Raw genomic sequence first — 17,582 nt, forward strand, 5'->3', positions numbered from 1 at the left:
AGTGAATATTTCTTTTAAAATTTTATTGTAAGTTGCAACAATTTTGAACTGGTAGAATAACAATTAAAATAGTTTGATGATCTGGTTATTGTTAAAACCGGTTCGGCAAATTCCACACTCGTACAACTGTGTCAAGCAAGAATAGCAAAATCTATGACCACATGGAATCGTCGACTCCCGACGATCGTTTTCATTGTAGTTTTCAAAGCATACTTTGCAAGTGTTTGGCTCTAAAAAAAGAGTTTGCTTGCCAGCTTATTCAAGATAATCTTACGATTCTTTTTGCAAATTTCATTTGTCATCAATAATATCTCAGATTCTATACGAGTAGACTCGTTGGCAAGTTTTCTTTGCTTATCCTCACATTCTCTAAGATACTTTCTCGCTCGTTCTACTTGCGCCGTCATCGCGGTTTCCATCAATTGAGCCATCTGAAGCTTATCTTGCAAGGTTTTCAATTGCTCAAATGGTGTTTGCTCTTTTGGAGGAGGGTCTTCACAGCAAGTTGCATTGAAAAACTCGACGAATTTGTACGTTTTCTTGCACTTTTTCTTTGGACATATAAATTTAGCATCGGTCGTTTGCTCGCGAATGGGAACGAGAGCGGTACCTGCTGCGCATATAGTACAATACGATCGTGTTTTGGGAGGAAAATGGATAGTTCTCATTGTTTCTGTGAAACTAGGAATAATCACTCAAATATTTGTGGCTCTTTAATTGCTAACCCTTGGCATTGAAAGCATTCTCTGACTTTTCCTCTCCGTTTTAGAAAATCCTTTTCAATTTTTCTGATCATATTTTAACATCAACTGATGATCTGCGATGTTTTTTTCATTTTCTTGCATTTCTTTTGCCGAAAAAGGGAAAATACTGTTTGTCCACTGTTAATCATCAGATTCAAGCAATGCAAATAGGTCAATAAATGGTCGAGTAAATATGGATATTTTTATTGATAAGAAAACAGTTTGAATGGAAAGATATCTTCAAAATTATCTTTTGTTTCCATGTTAAAAAACTTCTTTTTAATAACACTGTCCAGCGGGCTTGGCAAAGGGTCCATCGCAGCATTGATTGGCTCGGACAATCTCGTTGAAGGGGAAGGTTGTCTTGTCTCCGCAGCAGCCGACAGCTGGATTGTAGCCGTTTCCGCCACCGCCGGGGATGCACTCTTCAGTTCGGTTGAAGCCACCTTTGACGGAGTGGTATTTCTCTTCCCATTCGTCTTCGAATTTAGAGAGTCCCTTGGCGAGCGCCAAGTCGCACTCGCAAACGTTTCGTCGGCAAGAGCCTTCTCTGTTGGTGCATTGGACGGTTTTGACTCCGTTTTCCTCGAGAAGTTGGAATCCGTAACCGACCTCTTCGCCAATGCAGCTTCTTTCGCCGTCGTATTCGTTCTTGAGACAGTGGTAGCACTGCTTGAAGTCCTTGCAGCTTCGGTCGATGTTGTCCTTTGGTTTGCCGTATCCGCCACCAGCGATGTTGTGGGATCCTTCTGGCAAGCAGTAGCATCCGTAGTAGCAGTATCGGCCAAACTTTTGCTCTTTTTGGAGCCAGAGAACGACAACCTTCAATTGTCGGAATTTTCGCGACTCGACTTCGGAGATGAAGCGAGATTGTTCTCCACCGCTGAGATTGAAGATCAATTGGTCGAGTTCATCAGTAGTTCCGTCTAAAAACAGTTTTTATCTTGCTTTGGGGGGGGGTTTATTTACCGGTGAGTTCAGCAAGGAACTCGTTGAAGAAATCAACAGATTCTTCTCCAGTAAATGTAAACTCGGTTTCTCGTCGGTTTCTGCTCAAGCCAGTTTCGGCGGCCATTGCACCAAGAGAGAAAAGACTGAAAAGCTTCATTTTTGGAGGTTGTTTCTTTTTGCTTTGGATCGAGTATTTCGATTTTGATGCTTTCTCCAAGACAGAGATGGGTATTTATAGTTGTTTAATTCCATGGTGGTTAGGCTCTTGCGCCACCTAAACCGGTAAACGAAAGACGTACCACCTAATTGAAGTGATTCCCAGAGTATCCTCAGCTAAGGGGATTTACCCCGCTTGCGGTTGAAACAAGGTCTCCTTTAAATAATTTTCCTCGAAGTTCCAAAGACCTTTAGCAAACCGAGTAATGAACTCGATTTCAAAAAGAGATGATTTTCAGGAAAAATGAAAGCTCCCTTTATGTAGCTCTTTATTCCGGATTTTAGAAAAACTCGAACTCGACAGGGAAATGATCAGAAATCTGTTCAGTGATCGGCTCGCCGTCGTAGAAGATCGAATCAGTGTCGTAGTAGTTCTGGTAGTCAAAAACTTGCCCGGAGCCGGCGACGACGTTGTTCTGAATTTGACCAGAGAGGACAATGTGATCGTACGCGCAAATCGTGCTCGACACGGTTGTATCGTCATCAAAGGAGATGAGCCACGAGTTGGTCCCGGAAGAAAAGAGCGTCAAATCCTCTGGATCACGAACGTAGTCGCAGTCTGCATTGAAATCGCCAGCGATGATGACGTCATCAAGAGATGGATGACGGCTTCGAAGATCGTCCTCGACATCTTTCAAGTGATTGATCTCGTTTTCTGTGTCCATGTTGGTCACTCCTGTCACGGGCTTCAAATGAGCAGAGATAATTCCGACTTTTTGAGTCTTGAAATTAGGTGCGTTCTGGCTGGTGCGCTCCAGAACGAGAACTGTTGGTGGTCGCTCGAACCAGGCGGTTGTCGTATCGTTGAAATCGTATCCATCGACCTGAGAATGCACATTGAAATAGAGTTCTATTGAGAAAAATACCTTGGAAAACATATTCCGATCCCAGATGAATCCAACTTGTTCCTTGCTCGTGGTTGTTCCTTGTCGCTCTCCAGTGAACCAATCGTACTTGTCGTCAGCGAGGTTGATGTCACCAACGAGATTTGGGAACGCAGATTGGGTAGAATCACGGATTTCCTATAAAAATAAATTTCTAACTTGTTGGGTGTTTTCGGCAGGCCTGAATAGTAGCAATATCGTAGCGCTGGAGGATCTCGACGATCTGGTTTTTGACAGGCTCCTTCCCGTACTTGGTTGTTCCAAAGACTTGAATGTTGAAACTCGAAACTACAGACTGATTAAAAGGACAATCGAAGCCTTCAATGTGAAGGAAATAACATACATTTCGTAGCAGGAGGATCAAGATGATGACAAAGAGCATCGTTGCCAGCGCAGAAGCAGTTGTATCGAGAAGAGTAAAAATAGGCATGAATGGCATTTGTGTCAGCGAAATCCTTTACATTTGTAGCGCCGTTTGACTAGAGTGTTAAGTGATTTAAGCTGTTAAAATTTTTCACTCCACCTCCAGAGCGAAGATCAATGCCATCTTCTGATCAATTGCAAGATTTTCATATCCCGCTTTGGAGTTTAATCTAACTTGAGTCTGCCCCTTCTGCTCATCTCGATAGATATCCGCGAGTTCTAATCGTGAGAAACCCGAAACAGTGACATCTTCTGGCAAAACGGTCGGAATGACGAGCAAGAATGAATATCCATCAGTCGCTTCTGCTGCAGTATTTTTGAAAAACAAGTTGAACATGACAAAACTCGCATCACCCTCGGCATATCGTTGACCGTAGTTTCTGTTGAGCGTGGATTTCTGAGACGTTGATCCAACTTTCTTGTCCGGCTTCAAGCAGCATCCGAACTCGGGGAACTTGTTTTGCTCTCCGCTTCCCCAGTTGCCGCCGTAAGTGTAGTGACAAGCATTATCAGCGTTGCACTGAAAATTTTTAATTTGAAAAGCCAAAAAGACTCAAAAAATTCTCTCATAAAAAATCCTCTTTGATAACTGACCTTGCATTTAGCCCAATGGCTCCAAGACCTGGAGCTTAATTCCCAGCCATTTTGGCACTTTACTTTGCACTGTTCATTATTCGCAATCGAACCCAAATGACAATCATTCAAAGTCGTTGCTTGTGCAATACTCTTAAATCAAAGTTCCATCTCTATTTCAGACCCGCTCTAGTTTTACCGAATAAAAGGGATCGTCAGCCAAGGGCTCGCAATTCTGCGCAAAAGCGGCGGAAACAACTCCGGCGAGTAATCTCATCGGGGATCAACTGCTACTGACTTTCAAATTGGAGAGCTCTTTTTTCTGACAATCAAAATGCCCAGAGGCCGACAGGGGTTAAAACATGCGCAGGTCAAAGAAAACGTCATCAAAGATTATTTTTTATGACAGGTGAGGAAAATAAATCCAGTTTTTTCGAATTAAAATTCTTGGTTCAAATTGGAACTTACTTGCGCAAGGGTTAAAAAGAGGATTGAAATCATCATCTTATTTCATTATTTTCTCGAAGAAGATAAATTTGTCGATGTTTTTTGGGAAAAAGCGGCGATTTGTATGTTTTGTTGAATTTGAAGGAAATCAGGAAATTGAAAAATACGGTAAAATCGATCGATTTTTCCTCAAATTCGTTTCGAAATGCTGATCGAGCTAGAACAACTTAGGTACACGTGAAAACCGGCCGCTCGGGCTCATTTCTAAACGATTAAACACGTTTGTGCAGCAGTTGCTAAGCGGATCCGGTCTTGAGCCTGATCCTCGTTAGCCGATATCATCCGCTTGATGTCACCATATTCTTTCATTTAAATCTTCATGCGGAAGTCATCTTCTACCATTTTGAAAGAGAGGAAAGGATGAAGTTGTTTTTCTTCCTGGCGCTTTGCGTCGGACTTTTATCTGCTCAAAACGGGAGCGGGAAGGCGCAGAAGAAGTACAACAAGAAACTTGAGCGAAAGAGAAGAAAGGGAGTTCCAGTTTCCGCCGAGGAAATTAAAGATCTTGAGAGACGATTCAATCTCGCCCCACGAGCAGAACAACCGACCCTCAGAGCATCGCAAGAAGAGATTGAATTCCAAGAAACGGCGAAGGAAGTTTTAGAGAGCATCCCAGATGAGTTCAAAAAGTTCGTCCAAACGGAGAAGAACAGAGTCAGCACTGCAGGAAACACGGCCGCAAATCCTGAAAAGCTTCAGCATTGCTTCACGTGCTCAGGTTTTTATTAAACAAGGGAAAAGTTCTTGAGCGAGATTTTTCAGTAAACGTGGATGTAAACAGCGGAGAGGACCCCTGGACAAAGTGCATTCAGAGTGGTGCGATGTTGGAGTGCCGTGGGGACGAAAATTCATGCTTTACGATTGAAAGGCGACAGGCCGCGAAACCGTACATGGTTCAGATGGGATGCAAGCAGGTTACTTCTTGCTTGAATTCCGTTCCGTAAGTATTCCATTAAAAACCTATAAATTATAGCCTATAATTAAGAGCCATAATAGCAGAAACAAGTGAAGACTTTGTAAATTTTAAGGCAATACACTTGACGATAATAAAACGCAATTTATACCCTGATCCATAATTATTATTGCCGTATGAATGATTAAATAATTCTTGTCAACTTTAGTGCTGAAATTAATTTCTAGTGATTGGCGCTACAACGCCGGCGAATGTCACCCCAACTCCGGCGGCGGCTCCCGATGCGCCCACTGCTGCGACAACAGTGTCCCTAGCCCTACACGAGTCTGCAATCTCAATAAGTGGCAATCATTCAAACTCGGCGTGCAGCAGAATTGGAACGTTACTGAGACGTTTACCAAGCTCCCGTGAAAGGGGATTATTGCGTCAAACTTTTTGTTGAAAACTTTTTAACCGTAACATTTCGATTTTTTTACTAACAAGAAAAGAAACTTGATTCCATGCTTGAGCGCGCTGTACAATAAATTTCATTTACAAAAAAATAGCTTTGTTAGTTTCTCGTATATTTGAAATTTCAGCCAAGAACAAGAGCCCAGGAGCTGGCGAGGAATTCGTTGAGAGTGATCTTCCCGTCTTTGTTCTTGTCCATGTCGGTGAAGGCTTTCTGAAGATTTTTTTAACCTAGTGGAAGTAATGAGAACTTACATCGACCATGCCGTTGAGTTTTTCTTCAGTTAGTTCGACTCCAACTTTTTCGAAATTGGCTTTATTCGGGTCCTAATTTTTCAATCTACCGTTTTAAAACGGTAATACCGTTTTTCGACATTTTATTAAAACTAGGTAGAAGATCAGTTTTGCACCCTTATTCTCTAACAATAATCTTCAGCTCATCCTTATCTAATGCTTGATCCTTGTCGCAGTCGATTTTCGCAAAAAGTTTCTTAACATTTTCTTCTAATCCGCACGGTAAACCCATCTTTACTGCGTTTGACGAAACTTAACTATGCTACCCCTGCTTATATAGATTTTGTTACGACCCGCTGGCTTTTATGCTTTCCCGGAGCTCCTCAATCGTCAGTTTGTCGTCGCCATTTCGGTCGATTTTGAGAAACGACTTTCTCAGGGATGCAATTACGGACTCTGACTGGAAATATGACTTTTTAAATTGCATGTTTTCTTCCAAAAATAATTGAAGTTTTAAATGCCTCTTACCAGGTTTGTCGTCATCTCAATCTCAATTTTCTTTTTGAAAAAGATCCTCTCAAAACTGTTTTGCTATCCTTATCCCACTTTGAAAAGACTGACTTTATATTTGAGCTGGTTTATTATTCAAAAACAGAATCACGCAGATGAATAAGATTTCTTTTACTTTTCAAACTTCAGTGCTGCCACCGGAAATCGGCACACCGATCTTTTTCATCTCCACTGCTGTTTCACAAAGATAGTCGATGCATTCCGCTTGCGATTTCGCTTGTTGCCAGGTCGCTCCCCAGACGTAGATTCCGTGGCGGCGGACGATGACGGCATTGGATTCGGGGTAGTCGCGGATCGCCTTTGCCATAGATTCTTCCAGGTCTTTTTCGAAAAGCGTATTTTCGATTATCTACGGACTTTGTTCAAAACATCATCTTCAAGTTAACTTACAGGGATGACAACTTCCTCATCATACTTGTAGCTCACACCAGTATTGCCCTTTTTAATGCCTTCGTAAGAGTTTTTAGCTCATGTTTCTTTGTCTATCAATTTGCTGAGCTTGAACTCTTTCCTTTGATCATTTCAATGTGGCTGATTCTAAACTCGTTTCCGAATATCAAAGACGCTAGAATCAAAATTCAAAGCTGAGACTGAATCAAACTCGCTCACCCAAGACAACTTTAGAAGAATGGGAATGCATCACCGCCCCTGCATTTCTGATATTGTACGCGTTCATGAAAAGTGGAGTGCACTCGCTAGGAAGAGTGAGAAAAGAACAAGAGGGGTAAATGAATACCTGAGCTTGAGCTTTTCATCACAGGGCTTTTCAAACTTAGATCCGGCCATGTCGGTCATAAAAAGATCTTGAGGTCGGATACGCTCTTTTTGAACCCCTTTCGATGGTCATTTTTAAAGTTTTCTTAAGAAACTTTCTTCAAAAAAATTTCGACCACCTGCCTGAGGGCGCTATGTAAATATCATCATCATCACGGATGGAGATCCCGCCACCCGTTCCAGTCGCCCAGCCGAGGTTGTAAAAGTGACGGCATAATTCTTTCGAGAATCATTAACCTTGGTATTAAATGAGTATCTACCTGGAATCAAGTTCTTTGGATGGTCATTCGGGAACGATGGATCAAATTGCTCATCGACGAGTTTTCTCGACATTTTTTCACAAAAATCCTTTTTAAGAAATTCTCTGAGAACGTAAACAGAATCGACTAACGAGCAAATATTACTCAATTCTGCGTGAGACACAAGATCGCCAATCAACGTGTACCACGTAGTCTTTTTTACCGGTTGATTTATTTTACTTGAACAGGAAGAGTTTGCCGAACAACCGAAAATTGATCGATATGAATTTAAGACTGACATTGTCAATTGGTGTTTCTTCGTTATAATTTCAATTAAAGCACTCCGCAATCTATGATTTCCACAAGCCTAGTGCACGACCCAGATTGCGTTCCAGCTTTTTCCATGAGTCGCACAACATCCATGCCGCTCTTCACCTCACCGAAGACGACGTGTCTATCGTCCAACCAGTCGGTCTTCAATTTGTCTTGCAAAAGTTATGCTGGCATACATACCTTGTCGAGGCTGATGAAGAATTGAGAGCTGTTGGTATCTGGACCCGCATTCGCCATAGAAAGGACTCCAGGTCCGATATGCTTGAGGTCAAAGTTTTCATCCTTGAATTTCGTTCCGTAGATGCATTTACCGCCAGTTCCATCTCCCTGAAAGATGATCACAGAACTCCTTTTTGAACAACGAACCTTTGTAATATCGCCGCCTTGAACCATGAAGCCAGGAATGATTCGATGAAATTTCGAGCCCTTGAACGTCAGTCCTTTTCAGGGGTCACATTTTTAGGCTTTCTTAGCAACAGATCGTCCTCAAACCCTTGCCTTTCTCTCCCAAGCAAAGCGCTCTGAAACTCCTGCAAGTTTTCGGCACAATATCATCCCGGAGCTTTATCTCTATGATTCCAGCCGGAATCTCATCAATCGTAATATCCAGGTAGACATCCCTATGCTCGCTGGACGCGCTATTCGTCAAAACGCTCGACTTTCCTCCCATCAAACCTCTCTCTTTATCTCAAGCCCGCGAGTTAAAAGTAAAGGGCATATATAATTTGTCGTCAATTTTTACGTGCTCAGCGCTCAAAAATCAATTGCGAAGAAATTAACGAACGAATTCTCAGCTTTTGTAAAATCACATAAATCTGCTGACCTCCTTTATGCATCTGTAAACACTCAAATACTGTTAGTAATCACTCAAACATGTAAAAATGAGAGTAACGACACCTTTTTTATTTTTATCAAAAAAGATTTATTTACGAAAAGAAGGAGTTTAATAAGTTTTGAGAGTGAACACATACCGCTACTTGTTCTAGTTGCAAACAAATATATACTGTACTGTTACAGAGGCAGATAACTGATTGGTTTTTGCTTTTTGTGTGTGAAAAAATATGAATGATGCTCGACGAAAGTGAGTTTTACATAAAATTTATAGAAAGGTACGACTTTGAATGATGATGATGAATTCTTTGTTGGTTGACTGGTTTTTTAGTAAGAACACTTTGATAATTCTTGAAGTTTAAGTTAGAAGACTCTTCGGAATAGATCTCGATTTTTGATCATGGACTTCTTCGGACGAGTAGGGTAAAAACAGAAAGTGAAAGGGCAGCGATGGCGATGTAAGTAGCGATTTGCTTCTGCTCGATTAGCGACGAGTTGAGTCTCTCTAGCTTTGTGATTCGCCTGTTCACCTTGAACATTTGGTGCCTCAGCTTTTCCACCTCGCTCATTTGATCGAAGAACGACGAGTCCATCACTTGACTGTTTTCGGAAAGGAAGACGTCGCCATCCGAAGCGGGCTCGATGCCTCCCTCCATGGGAAGGTTTTCTTTCAGCTGCAGCATTGATTTATCGACGAGTTGCCTGGCCGATGGTGCTGGGTCGCCCGGCCCCTGAACATTTCTTTGTTCTCAAGTTAATCAGCAATTAGCTGATTGATAATTAGGGATTTGTGTTTTCATGCGCTGCTGGATTCTCCTTTATAAAATTGTAAAATAGAGTTTTTATTTGATAATCAAATTTTAAAAATCGATATTTGCGAGGAAATCAACTAGGTGAATCCACTGGATTCAATCAAGAATCCTTGTTATATTTATTTTTTTCATATTTTTAGCTATGGCCACTGCGCCAGCAATATACTGCAGACTTATGAAAACAGAAGAGCATTTAAAAATTTCTTACATTATTTCTTCTTTCATTAAAATTCTTCGCCGCTAGAATGTTTCTTTGGACAAATTTTTCATATCTGTCTTTCTCAAGTCCCTCTCTCATTTTTATCCTCATTTCAATATTTTCGGTCTGATAAATTTAGGCCAGGAAAAAATCTAAATTTATGGCTTTATCTTATCACCCGATCGACCCCTCTAGCGCGCTACTTTTTCAGGTCAAATAAAGGATCAATCCTTTTTGTCGCTTTTTGTTGAAAAATGGTTCAATCCCGCAGCGTGGAATCAAACAAACAAATATAATAAACCTTTGAGTTGCGCAGATTCCAACAGGAGCTGTCGTCGAGCTTTAGTGTTGTAGGCGGAGTACGTAGGATAATCTTTTCGAAGGGCTTCTTTTCATGCACTGGAGAATCGTCACTGTCAAATCCCTGTAGCGAAATGCAGCTTGGGACGCGCATCGCAGCTTGGATTGTTTCTGAGTACTTTTTCCCATCGGCTAAAGCCCGCAAATCCGATGGAGAGTCCATTTTCTAAAACATTGGGTTTAAAAATAAGAAATTTTAAATGAATATATTGCCATAATAATTTAAATAGGGAACACGCATGATTCTCCGTTCGGATGGTTTCAAATTTGAAGGATTTCGTTTTCTTCTGTTCATAAATCTAGCTAAACGAGGGAGAATCAAGGTGAATTGCTATTTGATTGAAGAAATCGGACAGTGTGTGACAAGAAAAATGAAGATATTGCACAAATATTGTTAAATAATTAGAAGACGCATCTTAGAGGCGATTTTTAATAAGTCTTTCTAGTTTTCTCAAGCTGTATTGCTCCGTATCCTCTGCCGTGGTCACATTTCCTCTGTATTTTTCTAGCAGCGAAGTCGCTTCGGATCGCCGAAGATCTTTCATGTCAATAATCCTCTTGAACGTATCAGCATCGCCGTCAGGAAGAAGCGTTTTGAAATTTTGAATGAATTGCGTTGGGTCGTTGTGGTCGTTCATTGCCACTTTGAGGATGTTTTCTGCGTGACACATTTTTGAACTCACGGTCTGAGGAAAACGGTAAGCAGAGTTCAGAGAGGGGGCCAGACAAAGGTACCTTTGTGTAGGAAAGTGGCGGCTTGCGAGTGATTGAAGAACCAATGGAAGGCAAGTTGAGCAGCGCGGAATGAAGAACTTGTGTATCAATAAGTAATTGTTGCGCGGGGATGGTGGAGATTGGCTTGCATTTGAACAGCGTTGATGTAAATCTGCCGATGAAGGAGCTAGGATTCAAAGATTAAGACCTGCTCTTAGTCCAAATAATCAGGGAGCTTACCTGGCAAATTTGATGCAGAACTGAGTAAAATATTTCCTCGCATTTGCAAGTAAATCTCTTATGTACGGAATTTGCTCTTCCAGATGCTTCAAAATCGCAGTTACATAAGCAGATTGATCTAAATTTTCATGCTCAACGGAAGCGTTACGTAACTAAAGCTACTTACCAGCTACATTGTGGAAGGCGGCCCAGTTTGTTTTCAAAAGAGCTTGGAAAGCGGGTCCGCAAGCTCCTTCGGTGTCTTGAACGAGGAGGCCGATGCTGGTTTTGATGACGTCGGAAAAGAGGTCTTTTTCGGGAGAGAAGTCTGAAAGAGGCAATTTGACGATGGCAGCAAGTAGAAATATTTTACCGATTCTCTCTTTGAACTCAGGACTGGCCTTCTCAATGAGCTTATCTTCCAGTGCTGAGATCGTGTCTATGCAATAATCCGCCGAGTTGAGCAAGAGACAAGTCAGAGCCAAATCATGCCGCGTTAATCTCGTCGCCGACTCTTCTTTCAGTAACGCAGTCATTTGGGATAACGCTGACTGAAAGAAAAGAAAATATCCATCCGTGTCCTTAACTCATTTTCTTACCTGAGCAGCGTTGGTAGTTTTGGTGTTGATTGGTAAATTATTCATAAGTACGTTGTTTCCGTAGTTTCTCAAATGCGCGGCGAAGATCTTGGAAAGATTCAAAAGTGGCTCTCCTGTCGACAACTGGCTGCATTGAACCAAGCATTTCTTGTAGTAAACAAACAGATCAGCGCAGCTAGGGAGGACTTCGCAAGTCTGGCTAGATTCTATAGCAAAATCAGTAACAAATCGCTGCACAAGTTCCTTCAACGAACGGTCTTGAGCATTGACGTAGATTGACAAATAATTCGAAAACGCGCACGTGACCATTCTAGAGAAGGGACTCTCCTTCTTCGCTAGTTTCTCGTCGAGCTTCGTTTCGCTGAGTTCTGATTGACTACCGCTTTCGGATCCAAAATCGTTCTCAAAAGGATTTGTTGATTCTTTCGGCCCCTCATGCTCGGGTTTCGTTTGATTGCCGGTGATTGTAATGCCACTGTATCTCTTCGCAAGTTGCTCTTCGAACATCCTCGATCGCTGGATCGCGAAGAGAAGAAGTTTTACGTCGAGTTCGTGATGTCTTTGTTCCAAAACGCTCGACATCATTTCTACCGTCAATTTGCAAAAAGCAACCGCTACTCGTTCCGAAATCTCCCATGAAGCGGGGAAGATTTCTCCGAATCTTCCTTCTACGTCCATCAGCGCTTTTTTCGCCCAAGCAAATCTCCTGTCAATCTTGTCAAACCAAGCCACTTCCTGGCTCGAGTCAAATAGCAACTTGTACTCGGACAGTCGCGACACAATAAAACTGCTAATAACTTCATTCCTCACTGTAACATCAAGACAATCGGCGACTTGACATGCCGACTTGACATTTTGAATATCGAGCTTTTCTTTTGACGAAATGGCGAAGGCTTGAGAGAAGTCCTTGGTGACGAATGTTGAGAGATCGGTGCGGATTTTTGCCATGCGCTGAGTGACGATTTGAATCTCCTCGACGGAGTCTTTGTAAACGTCTAAATGCTCAATAACGTTCGAAACACCAGGTAAAAGCGTCGCGACAAGGCCATAATCCCTTGCCGTCGTCGCTTTCTCCAAATTTTCAACTCCATCAAGCACGATGTGTAAATGGTTCAACGTAGTAATCGAAGCGGTGAGATTTCTTTTGGCTTGGTCGAGTTGTCTGATGTCACGGGTGATTTCGGAGACCATTCTTTCCGATTCTTCAGCTCTGGTTTTGATCTCCATGATTGAGGAGACGAGTTTTTGGAGGTCGACTTGGGCTTCGTCGAGCATTTGAGCGGATTGTTTTCCGTCTTGGTGGCCTTCGCGGATGAGATTTGAGACTTCACCTGTTTTCTGGTTCAAAAATTTGGCCATTTCCTATTGGAATTCAACGAATTTCGCGACTCTCATGCTACGAGGCAGGCCCAATTCGCCCCCAGCCGCGTGAAAATCAAATAATTTCTTTCATTATTATTGAACCGCTCCTTCATGATGCTCTATCCTTTCACTCAACTCTAAAATCACTTCATCCAAGTTACTCAAGCTCTGCTCATTAGGAAACATCGCATTTATATATTGAGTAACGTCAAAATCGACAGAATCGAGAGGATCGTCCGACGGGAACATCTTCGCCAGTGCTTCTACCACTGCTGGATTTTCGGTTTCCGACATTTTCTCTGCTATAATATTTGCAAATAGGTGGATAGGGTGTTTCTTCAGGGGTAAAACTGGTTTTCCAGCAGCGCGAATTTGTATTGGCCGAGAGGCGAAACGCTCCGCCACTGAGTGAAAAGAAGCAAAAGTCATAAAGAAGTCTCCAGAGAGAAAATTAAGAATATTTTCAAAAGAGAGTAGAACTTGGAATAAAATGATTATCAACAAATCGTAAATTCTATAATTTCTTGTCAGCATGAAACTTTCAAGCACAATTTTATTTGACAGCTTGTTGATCATTTTTAATCTCTTCAGATTTTCTTATTATCTCGTCTAAAGATTTTAATTCTAAACAACTTTTTCTGAACGAAATCATTACCAATATCAAATCTTCTTTTGAATTTCCATTTCGGTGAAATCGTCCTTCTTTTCTTCCGATGTTTTCTGTACAAAAATACGCCCGTCAAACCGATCAAAATTACGCTGTCAATGGATCTGAGGTGGGTTTCGGAATTGGTTGGGAAATCTTGCTCCGGCTGTAGCTCCGGACTTATTTGATAAACCCCCATCGTTTAACACATGTATCGAAAGAGCTTTTCGAGCTCTACAAACTCTGCATTGGAATTTTCAATATCTCTAGAAATTCCCGGTTTTTCTTTACCGGTTTTAATCTAAATTATCGGTTTTTCACCAAAATTATGAATCAGATTCTTTTCTATCTCCCTCAGATTGATTAACTCTGCATTTGAATGCCCAATCATCCAAAAATTACCGGTTTTCAGGCGTTTGAAATGTTGAAATCAACTCTAAATTCATGCCCGGTGCTGTTCAATTTTCAAAAAATGCAACCCAGTTTTGAAGGAAAAACTCCGATAAAACTGATAATTTTTCATATATTGGGAATTCCAATGCAGAGTTGCTAGATCTTTAAAAGCTCTATCCATACATGTATGACACAATGGGTTTATATTTTCAAGACCAGAGAGAGCGGGAGCAAGATTTCCCAACCAATTCCGAAACCCACCTGAGCTGTTTTATGATTAATTACTAATAATTTCATAAAACGCCAAATTGTGTTTCTCCGACCCTGATTCCTGATTGACAGTAAAAGCGCCAGAATCAGTCCTCCCGCCTTTGATTTATTATTCATCGCCACAGGGGGTGCTATTTTTACGGGACAGTTTTCGGCCAGTTCGTCGGTTTCTTCGCCCGGGCATTGATTTTTCCCGTCGCAGAGGAAATCCTCGTGAATACATTTTCCCGAATCACAAGAGAACAAACCTTCGTGGCATTTATGATCTGCGCCTGACAGCTCGTCTGAAAGAACAATCAACTGTAAGTGACTGTATTTAGCTTTGAAAGCTCACATGCTGTAAGTTGAAATTGAGCATCAATTAGGGGAGTATCATCAGTCTTCAATCTTATGAGGATTTTATCAGAAGGGAGGATGAGGAGCTGCCCGTCGTTTTTATCCGTGCAGAGTTTTGGAGTTGCAGAAGGTCCAGAAACCTGCGTTCCGAGGTGAAAACGGACGAAGCTTCCGCACTCTTGTTCTCCAGAGATCGAAATGATTTTCAGCATGAACATTGCGCTCTCAGATGGAGCGATTATTCCCACTAGAATTTTTCGTTAGTCTTTAGACTAGGTCTTTGGCAGACCTCCTACCCTAACGAGTGTCAAATTTTAATGAGAGGCGCTCACTGACAGCGCTCATTACACCTCAATCTTAGAGCGTTTCTTACCTTGGCAATCGATATTTTTCTCGTCAAAGAAATACATCCCAGAATCATTATGAGATCTGAACTCTTCTCCCCAAGTTATCAAGCTCTCTCCATTGAGCCCCGACAAATCTAGCATCTAACTTTTTTTCTTCGTGTGTGTAAGTTTCAACTCCTTATTCGAACATTGAAATTGGGGAGGAATCGACCCAGCGGGGGATGGGTTTATATCTTTTGTTCTGGGTGGGAAATTAAAGCTATAAAATTGTTAAGAATGCTTACTGGGCAGATTTTGCGGCGAATTGTTCGGACGTCGAGTTTGCGAAGAAACAGTAATGTTTCCAAGAAGCTGAACAGATTCTCCGGTGAAGAAAGATACGAAGCCTCCCCAAAGCGATACGATGGAAGGTACATCATCGACGAATCTAATCGCGGAGCTTGGAAGCTGGAACTCTTGAACGAATACAAACCAGACGATGCGATTGTGCTGTTTTCTGGTAGGGATGTAAAATGTGTTGCTTGATTTTTGAAATCAACAACGACCGAATTCCGAATCTTAATTTGTATCACGCTCTTTTATCAGTAGGGCGGAAAATGATCATCAAGAGATGACCATTTTTCTCAAGATTTGTAGAGAGGGTAATCTCAGCTCAAATTTAAATTGGCGAATTATTTATGCACAGCTGAAAAAATGCGCTTTCATGCTAAAGCCTTCATACTTGCTTATTTTTCATTTCCTCCTTCTAAATCCAAGATAAACAGCGGTGTTCCCCCGATTCTCCGTTTTATCTTCGTCACTCTTCTTCAAAGAGAAAAGCTTCACATTTACATCCCTATCTCCAGGTAAACGTCGCAACTTCCCTGGCATCGGCCGTCGATACCTTTCCTCCCCCGACTTCCAAGACATCACCAGTATCCCCAAAGAGCTCTATCGTTCAGAAAGTGTCTTCTCTCAAACAGATTTCCGTGCTCAAACTCTTGCAAATTTGGCACTCAATCTTTGCGCGTACAGAGAATTTTACAGTACCGACTCTCGCTTTTCAAAGCTAAAAGTCGCCATTGGATTTGGAATCGGAGAACTAGCCGCTTTGGTCGTTTCGAACTTGATAACGACAGAAGATGCTTTTGCCATCGCGAATTTTTTATGCGACGAAGTAGCGGCTTCCGAGAAGGAGATGGAAACGCATGCTGCCATTTGCTCCGTGAAGAACAGGCACAAGATTAATTTGGCCTGCCACGATGCTAGAGATTACGTTTCAAAGACAAGGGGATTCACACTTGAAGATGCGCTGCTCATTCCAGAGCATGAGGAGTATGGGATCCCAACGACAGTCGATGTGGCGGCTAGAATTGACAGATACAACATCCTGATCGCAGGGCACCCAGTTGGCATTCAGTACATTGCCAGACAAGCGAATAAGTATAACATTAAGGATGTTCAAGTCATTCCGAATTATCCAGCGCTAAATACGATGCATTTTCAGGTAAGAAAACATCTGTGCACATATTATTGAACTTCTAGGTTTCTACAGTAAAATATGGCTAAGTATTGAACTTAAAAAAATGAGAGAATAGGGCAACTTCTTATGGCAAAGTTCAACGGAGTAATACATTCCTTTCGGGAGTATTCAATTTTGCCGTGAGAAGTTGTTTGAGAATGGGGAACATGGTGGTAAAAGTAGGGAGTTTTCGCGATTTTTAGAGACATTTCGGAATTTCGAGCGAACATTGAGGAACAATCAGATTCATTTAGAGAAAATAACAGGCAGATAGGGGCGTTCAGAGACATTCTACTGTTTAATTTTGTATTCTACCGAAAAACACTGGATTCTAGCGCAGTGCGGACAAGTTATCCAATCTGCTCTCCGAACTTGAAGGTGGAGAGCCATTTCTTGATGTCTGGAATTTCGCAAATTTGAATTCCAAGACGAAGCCTTTCAACCTGTATCAAAGCGTAGACCTTTACTCAGCAAAGAACTTGCAATACTTGCTTCCCAAGACTCTCTTTTCCCGACAAATCCTTTGGCAAAACATGATCAATGCCTTGCTCAATTATAAGAATAAAGAGGGAAGGATGGACTACTCAAAAACACCGACAGTCATAGAAATAGGACAGGGAGGGAGCTTTGGGCTATCAATAAGAGATATTTATGGCTACGAAATGGTGAAGCCGGAAAAATATAGGTAAGTGACATGGAAGTGAGTTTTTCATCAGTTTACAGATGGATCGACGTGGGTGAAAGTGATGCGTACAAATTCCAACAAAGTCAACTTTTAACAAGGAACGGATTTTTTAACTTTTCTTCTCTAGATATCTTTTTTCCCTTCCTGGCGGTCCTTTTCCTTTTTCAGTTGAAAAATCTAAAAAGATGGAATGAGAGAAAATGGAGAGAAAGCAATAATATCACTGCGTCGCACTAATTTTTCCAAAATCATATTGTTCTGCACTAACATTGGAACTTTTAGATCTTTAGAGAAATCGGTAAACTGTCTTAATCATGTCTAACGCCCATCGTTTCGATGGGCATCAGAACCATCGAGACTCGCCTTCAAGGCCTCCTCCTCAAAATCATCCCCAGGCAGCAAGTGGTTGGATTGACGAACCGCCGAAGCCTTGGTATTTCCTCGAGCTTGATGCTCTATTCAATAGTCGCAACCCGCTCTTTCAGGATCGGTTGTATT

At 41.7% G+C, this 17,582-nt stretch overlaps 9 protein-coding genes across 11 annotated transcripts; 2 read left to right on the forward strand and 7 right to left on the reverse strand.

Moving 5' to 3' along the window:
- Positions 1–11: 11 nt before the first annotated feature.
- LOC145705461 (uncharacterized) lies at positions 12–789 on the reverse strand. Its single transcript, XM_081782940.1, has 3 exons — positions 726–789; positions 275–681; positions 12–230 (listed from the first exon to the last, which is right to left on the reverse strand). Exons 2-3 carry the CDS (start codon positions 666–668, stop codon positions 64–66), a joined length of 561 nt encoding a protein of 186 aa, XP_081639066.1. The 5' UTR covers positions 669–681; positions 726–789; the 3' UTR covers positions 12–63.
- Positions 790–922: 133 nt separating this feature from the next.
- On the reverse strand, positions 923–1,884 carry LOC145705459 (uncharacterized). The gene is made up of 2 exons (XM_081782938.1): positions 1,713–1,884; positions 923–1,669 (listed from the first exon to the last, which is right to left on the reverse strand). The coding sequence occupies exons 1-2, from the start codon at positions 1,849–1,851 to the stop codon at positions 1,023–1,025; spliced, it is 786 nt and encodes a 261-aa protein (XP_081639064.1). The 5' UTR covers positions 1,852–1,884; the 3' UTR covers positions 923–1,022.
- Positions 1,885–2,176: 292 nt separating this feature from the next.
- Positions 2,177–4,072, reverse strand: LOC145705462 (deoxyribonuclease-1-like). The gene is made up of 7 exons (XM_081782942.1): positions 3,990–4,072; positions 3,812–3,943; positions 3,318–3,737; positions 3,138–3,273; positions 2,976–3,082; positions 2,777–2,932; positions 2,177–2,734 (listed from the first exon to the last, which is right to left on the reverse strand). The coding sequence occupies exons 1-7, from the start codon at positions 4,065–4,067 to the stop codon at positions 2,192–2,194; spliced, it is 1,572 nt and encodes a 523-aa protein (XP_081639068.1). The 5' UTR covers positions 4,068–4,072; the 3' UTR covers positions 2,177–2,191.
- A 578-nt stretch (positions 4,073–4,650) lies between these two features.
- On the forward strand, positions 4,651–5,740 carry LOC145705460 (uncharacterized). Its single transcript, XM_081782939.1, has 3 exons — positions 4,651–5,015; positions 5,060–5,237; positions 5,438–5,740. Exons 1-3 carry the CDS (start codon positions 4,658–4,660, stop codon positions 5,619–5,621), a joined length of 720 nt encoding a protein of 239 aa, XP_081639065.1. The 5' UTR covers positions 4,651–4,657; the 3' UTR covers positions 5,622–5,740.
- Positions 5,741–6,251: 511 nt separating this feature from the next.
- On the reverse strand, positions 6,252–7,613 carry LOC145705463 (putative methylthioribulose-1-phosphate dehydratase). The gene is made up of 8 exons (XM_081782943.1): positions 7,499–7,613; positions 7,362–7,457; positions 7,201–7,297; positions 7,074–7,159; positions 6,975–7,029; positions 6,855–6,912; positions 6,423–6,813; positions 6,252–6,354 (listed from the first exon to the last, which is right to left on the reverse strand). Exons 1-7 carry the CDS (start codon positions 7,569–7,571, stop codon positions 6,583–6,585), a joined length of 696 nt encoding a protein of 231 aa, XP_081639069.1. The 5' UTR covers positions 7,572–7,613; the 3' UTR covers positions 6,252–6,354; positions 6,423–6,582.
- Positions 7,614–7,707: 94 nt separating this feature from the next.
- Positions 7,708–8,279, reverse strand: LOC145706117 (uncharacterized). The gene is made up of 3 exons (XM_081783637.1): positions 8,177–8,279; positions 7,991–8,137; positions 7,708–7,951 (listed from the first exon to the last, which is right to left on the reverse strand). Exons 1-3 carry the CDS (start codon positions 8,201–8,203, stop codon positions 7,811–7,813), a joined length of 315 nt encoding a protein of 104 aa, XP_081639763.1. The 5' UTR covers positions 8,204–8,279; the 3' UTR covers positions 7,708–7,810.
- Positions 8,280–8,738: 459 nt separating this feature from the next.
- LOC145702354 (uncharacterized) lies at positions 8,739–10,175 on the reverse strand. The gene is made up of 2 exons (XM_081779576.1): positions 9,954–10,175; positions 8,739–9,372 (listed from the first exon to the last, which is right to left on the reverse strand). The coding sequence occupies exons 1-2, from the start codon at positions 10,173–10,175 to the stop codon at positions 9,040–9,042; spliced, it is 555 nt and encodes a 184-aa protein (XP_081635702.1). The 3' UTR covers positions 8,739–9,039.
- A 51-nt stretch (positions 10,176–10,226) lies between these two features.
- Positions 10,227–12,871, reverse strand: LOC145703303 (vacuolar protein sorting-associated protein 53 homolog). The gene is made up of 6 exons (XM_081780643.1): positions 11,545–12,871; positions 11,319–11,496; positions 11,133–11,273; positions 10,967–11,084; positions 10,748–10,913; positions 10,227–10,698 (listed from the first exon to the last, which is right to left on the reverse strand). The coding sequence occupies exons 1-6, from the start codon at positions 12,817–12,819 to the stop codon at positions 10,429–10,431; spliced, it is 2,148 nt and encodes a 715-aa protein (XP_081636769.1). The 5' UTR covers positions 12,820–12,871; the 3' UTR covers positions 10,227–10,428.
- Positions 12,872–14,061: 1,190 nt separating this feature from the next.
- Positions 14,062–17,573, forward strand: LOC145703304 (uncharacterized). 3 transcript variants are annotated; one of them, XM_081780644.1, is made up of 6 exons: positions 14,063–14,517; positions 15,174–15,397; positions 15,744–16,384; positions 16,735–17,084; positions 17,123–17,179; positions 17,267–17,570. In XM_081780644.1, exons 2-6 carry the CDS (start codon positions 15,175–15,177, stop codon positions 17,319–17,321), a joined length of 1,326 nt encoding a protein of 441 aa, XP_081636770.1. In that variant the 5' UTR covers positions 14,063–14,517; position 15,174; the 3' UTR covers positions 17,322–17,570. The 3 variants fall into 3 exon arrangements, with proteins under 3 accessions (XP_081636771.1, XP_081636770.1, XP_081636772.1); XM_081780645.1 differs by lacking the exon at positions 17,123–17,179 and having other exon boundaries at positions 14,062–14,517; positions 17,367–17,573; XM_081780646.1 differs by lacking the exons at positions 16,735–17,084; positions 17,123–17,179 and having other exon boundaries at positions 14,068–14,517; positions 17,367–17,569.
- Positions 17,574–17,582: the final 9 nt, after the last annotated feature.

The sequence above is a fragment of the Oikopleura dioica genome, chromosome PAR (genome assembly GCF_907165135.1).
Source record: "Oikopleura dioica chromosome PAR, OKI2018_I68_1.0, whole genome shotgun sequence".
Taxonomy (NCBI): domain Eukaryota; kingdom Metazoa; phylum Chordata; class Appendicularia; order Copelata; family Oikopleuridae; genus Oikopleura; species Oikopleura dioica.

Excerpts from the sequence above, each read along its gene's own strand:
- LOC145705461 (XM_081782940.1), bottom strand. The coding sequence starts at position 668 with ATGAGAACTATCCATTTTCCTCCCAAAACACGATCGTATTGTACTATA. Across the intron at positions 231-274 it reads TGAAATTTGCAAAAAGAATC|AGCCAAACACTTGCAAAGTA; the intron begins GTAAGATTATCT and ends CTCTTTTTTTAG.
- LOC145705459 (XM_081782938.1), bottom strand. The coding sequence starts at position 1,851 with ATGAAGCTTTTCAGTCTTTTCTCTCTTGGTGCAATGGCCGCCGAAACT. Across the intron at positions 1,670-1,712 it reads GTTCCTTGCTGAACTCACCG|ACGGAACTACTGATGAACTC; the intron begins GTAAATAAACCC and ends AACTGTTTTTAG.
- LOC145705462 (XM_081782942.1), bottom strand. The coding sequence starts at position 4,067 with ATGAGATTACTCGCCGGAGTTGTTTCCGCCGCTTTTGCGCAGAATTGC. Across the intron at positions 3,738-3,811 it reads GCCATTGGGCTAAATGCAAG|TGCAACGCTGATAATGCTTG; the intron begins GTCAGTTATCAA and ends AAAAATTTTCAG. Across the intron at positions 3,083-3,137 it reads TGATCCTCCTGCTACGAAAT|TTTCGAGTTTCAACATTCAA; the intron begins GTATGTTATTTC and ends ATCAGTCTGTAG.
- LOC145705460 (XM_081782939.1), top strand. The coding sequence starts at position 4,658 with ATGAAGTTGTTTTTCTTCCTGGCGCTTTGCGTCGGACTTTTATCTGCT. Across the intron at positions 5,016-5,059 it reads GCATTGCTTCACGTGCTCAG|TAAACGTGGATGTAAACAGC; the intron begins GTTTTTATTAAA and ends GAGATTTTTCAG. Across the intron at positions 5,238-5,437 it reads TCTTGCTTGAATTCCGTTCC|TGATTGGCGCTACAACGCCG; the intron begins GTAAGTATTCCA and ends ATTAATTTCTAG.
- LOC145705463 (XM_081782943.1), bottom strand. The coding sequence starts at position 7,571 with ATGTCGAGAAAACTCGTCGATGAGCAATTTGATCCATCGTTCCCGAAT. Across the intron at positions 7,458-7,498 it reads TCCAAAGAACTTGATTCCAG|AATTATGCCGTCACTTTTAC; the intron begins GTAGATACTCAT and ends GATTCTCGAAAG. Across the intron at positions 7,298-7,361 it reads TATTTACATAGCGCCCTCAG|GGGTTCAAAAAGAGCGTATC; the intron begins GCAGGTGGTCGA and ends GACCATCGAAAG.
- LOC145706117 (XM_081783637.1), bottom strand. The coding sequence starts at position 8,203 with ATGGTTCAAGGCGGCGATATTACAAAG. Across the intron at positions 8,138-8,176 it reads AAGGCGGCGATATTACAAAG|GGAGATGGAACTGGCGGTAA; the intron begins GTTCGTTGTTCA and ends ATCATCTTTCAG. Across the intron at positions 7,952-7,990 it reads TCTTCATCAGCCTCGACAAG|ACCGACTGGTTGGACGATAG; the intron begins GTATGTATGCCA and ends GACAAATTGAAG.
- LOC145702354 (XM_081779576.1), bottom strand. The coding sequence starts at position 10,175 with ATGGACTCTCCATCGGATTTGCGGGCTTTAGCCGATGGGAAAAAGTAC. Across the intron at positions 9,373-9,953 it reads GGAATCTGCGCAACTCAAAG|GGGCCGGGCGACCCAGCACC; the intron begins GTTTATTATATT and ends AGAAATGTTCAG.
- LOC145703303 (XM_081780643.1), bottom strand. The coding sequence starts at position 12,819 with ATGCTCGACGAAGCCCAAGTCGACCTCCAAAAACTCGTCTCCTCAATC. Across the intron at positions 11,274-11,318 it reads TGAGTTCAAAGAGAGAATCG|ACTTCTCTCCCGAAAAAGAC; the intron begins GTAAAATATTTC and ends TGCCTCTTTCAG. Across the intron at positions 10,699-10,747 it reads CGCCACTTTCCTACACAAAG|ACCGTGAGTTCAAAAATGTG; the intron begins GTACCTTTGTCT and ends CGTTTTCCTCAG.
- LOC145703304 (XM_081780644.1), top strand. The coding sequence starts at position 15,175 with ATGCTTACTGGGCAGATTTTGCGGCGAATTGTTCGGACGTCGAGTTTG. Across the intron at positions 17,085-17,122 it reads GTGAAGCCGGAAAAATATAG|ATGGATCGACGTGGGTGAAA; the intron begins GTAAGTGACATG and ends ATCAGTTTACAG. Across the intron at positions 17,180-17,266 it reads CAACAAAGTCAACTTTTAAC|AAGATGGAATGAGAGAAAAT; the intron begins AAGGAACGGATT and ends GAAAAATCTAAA.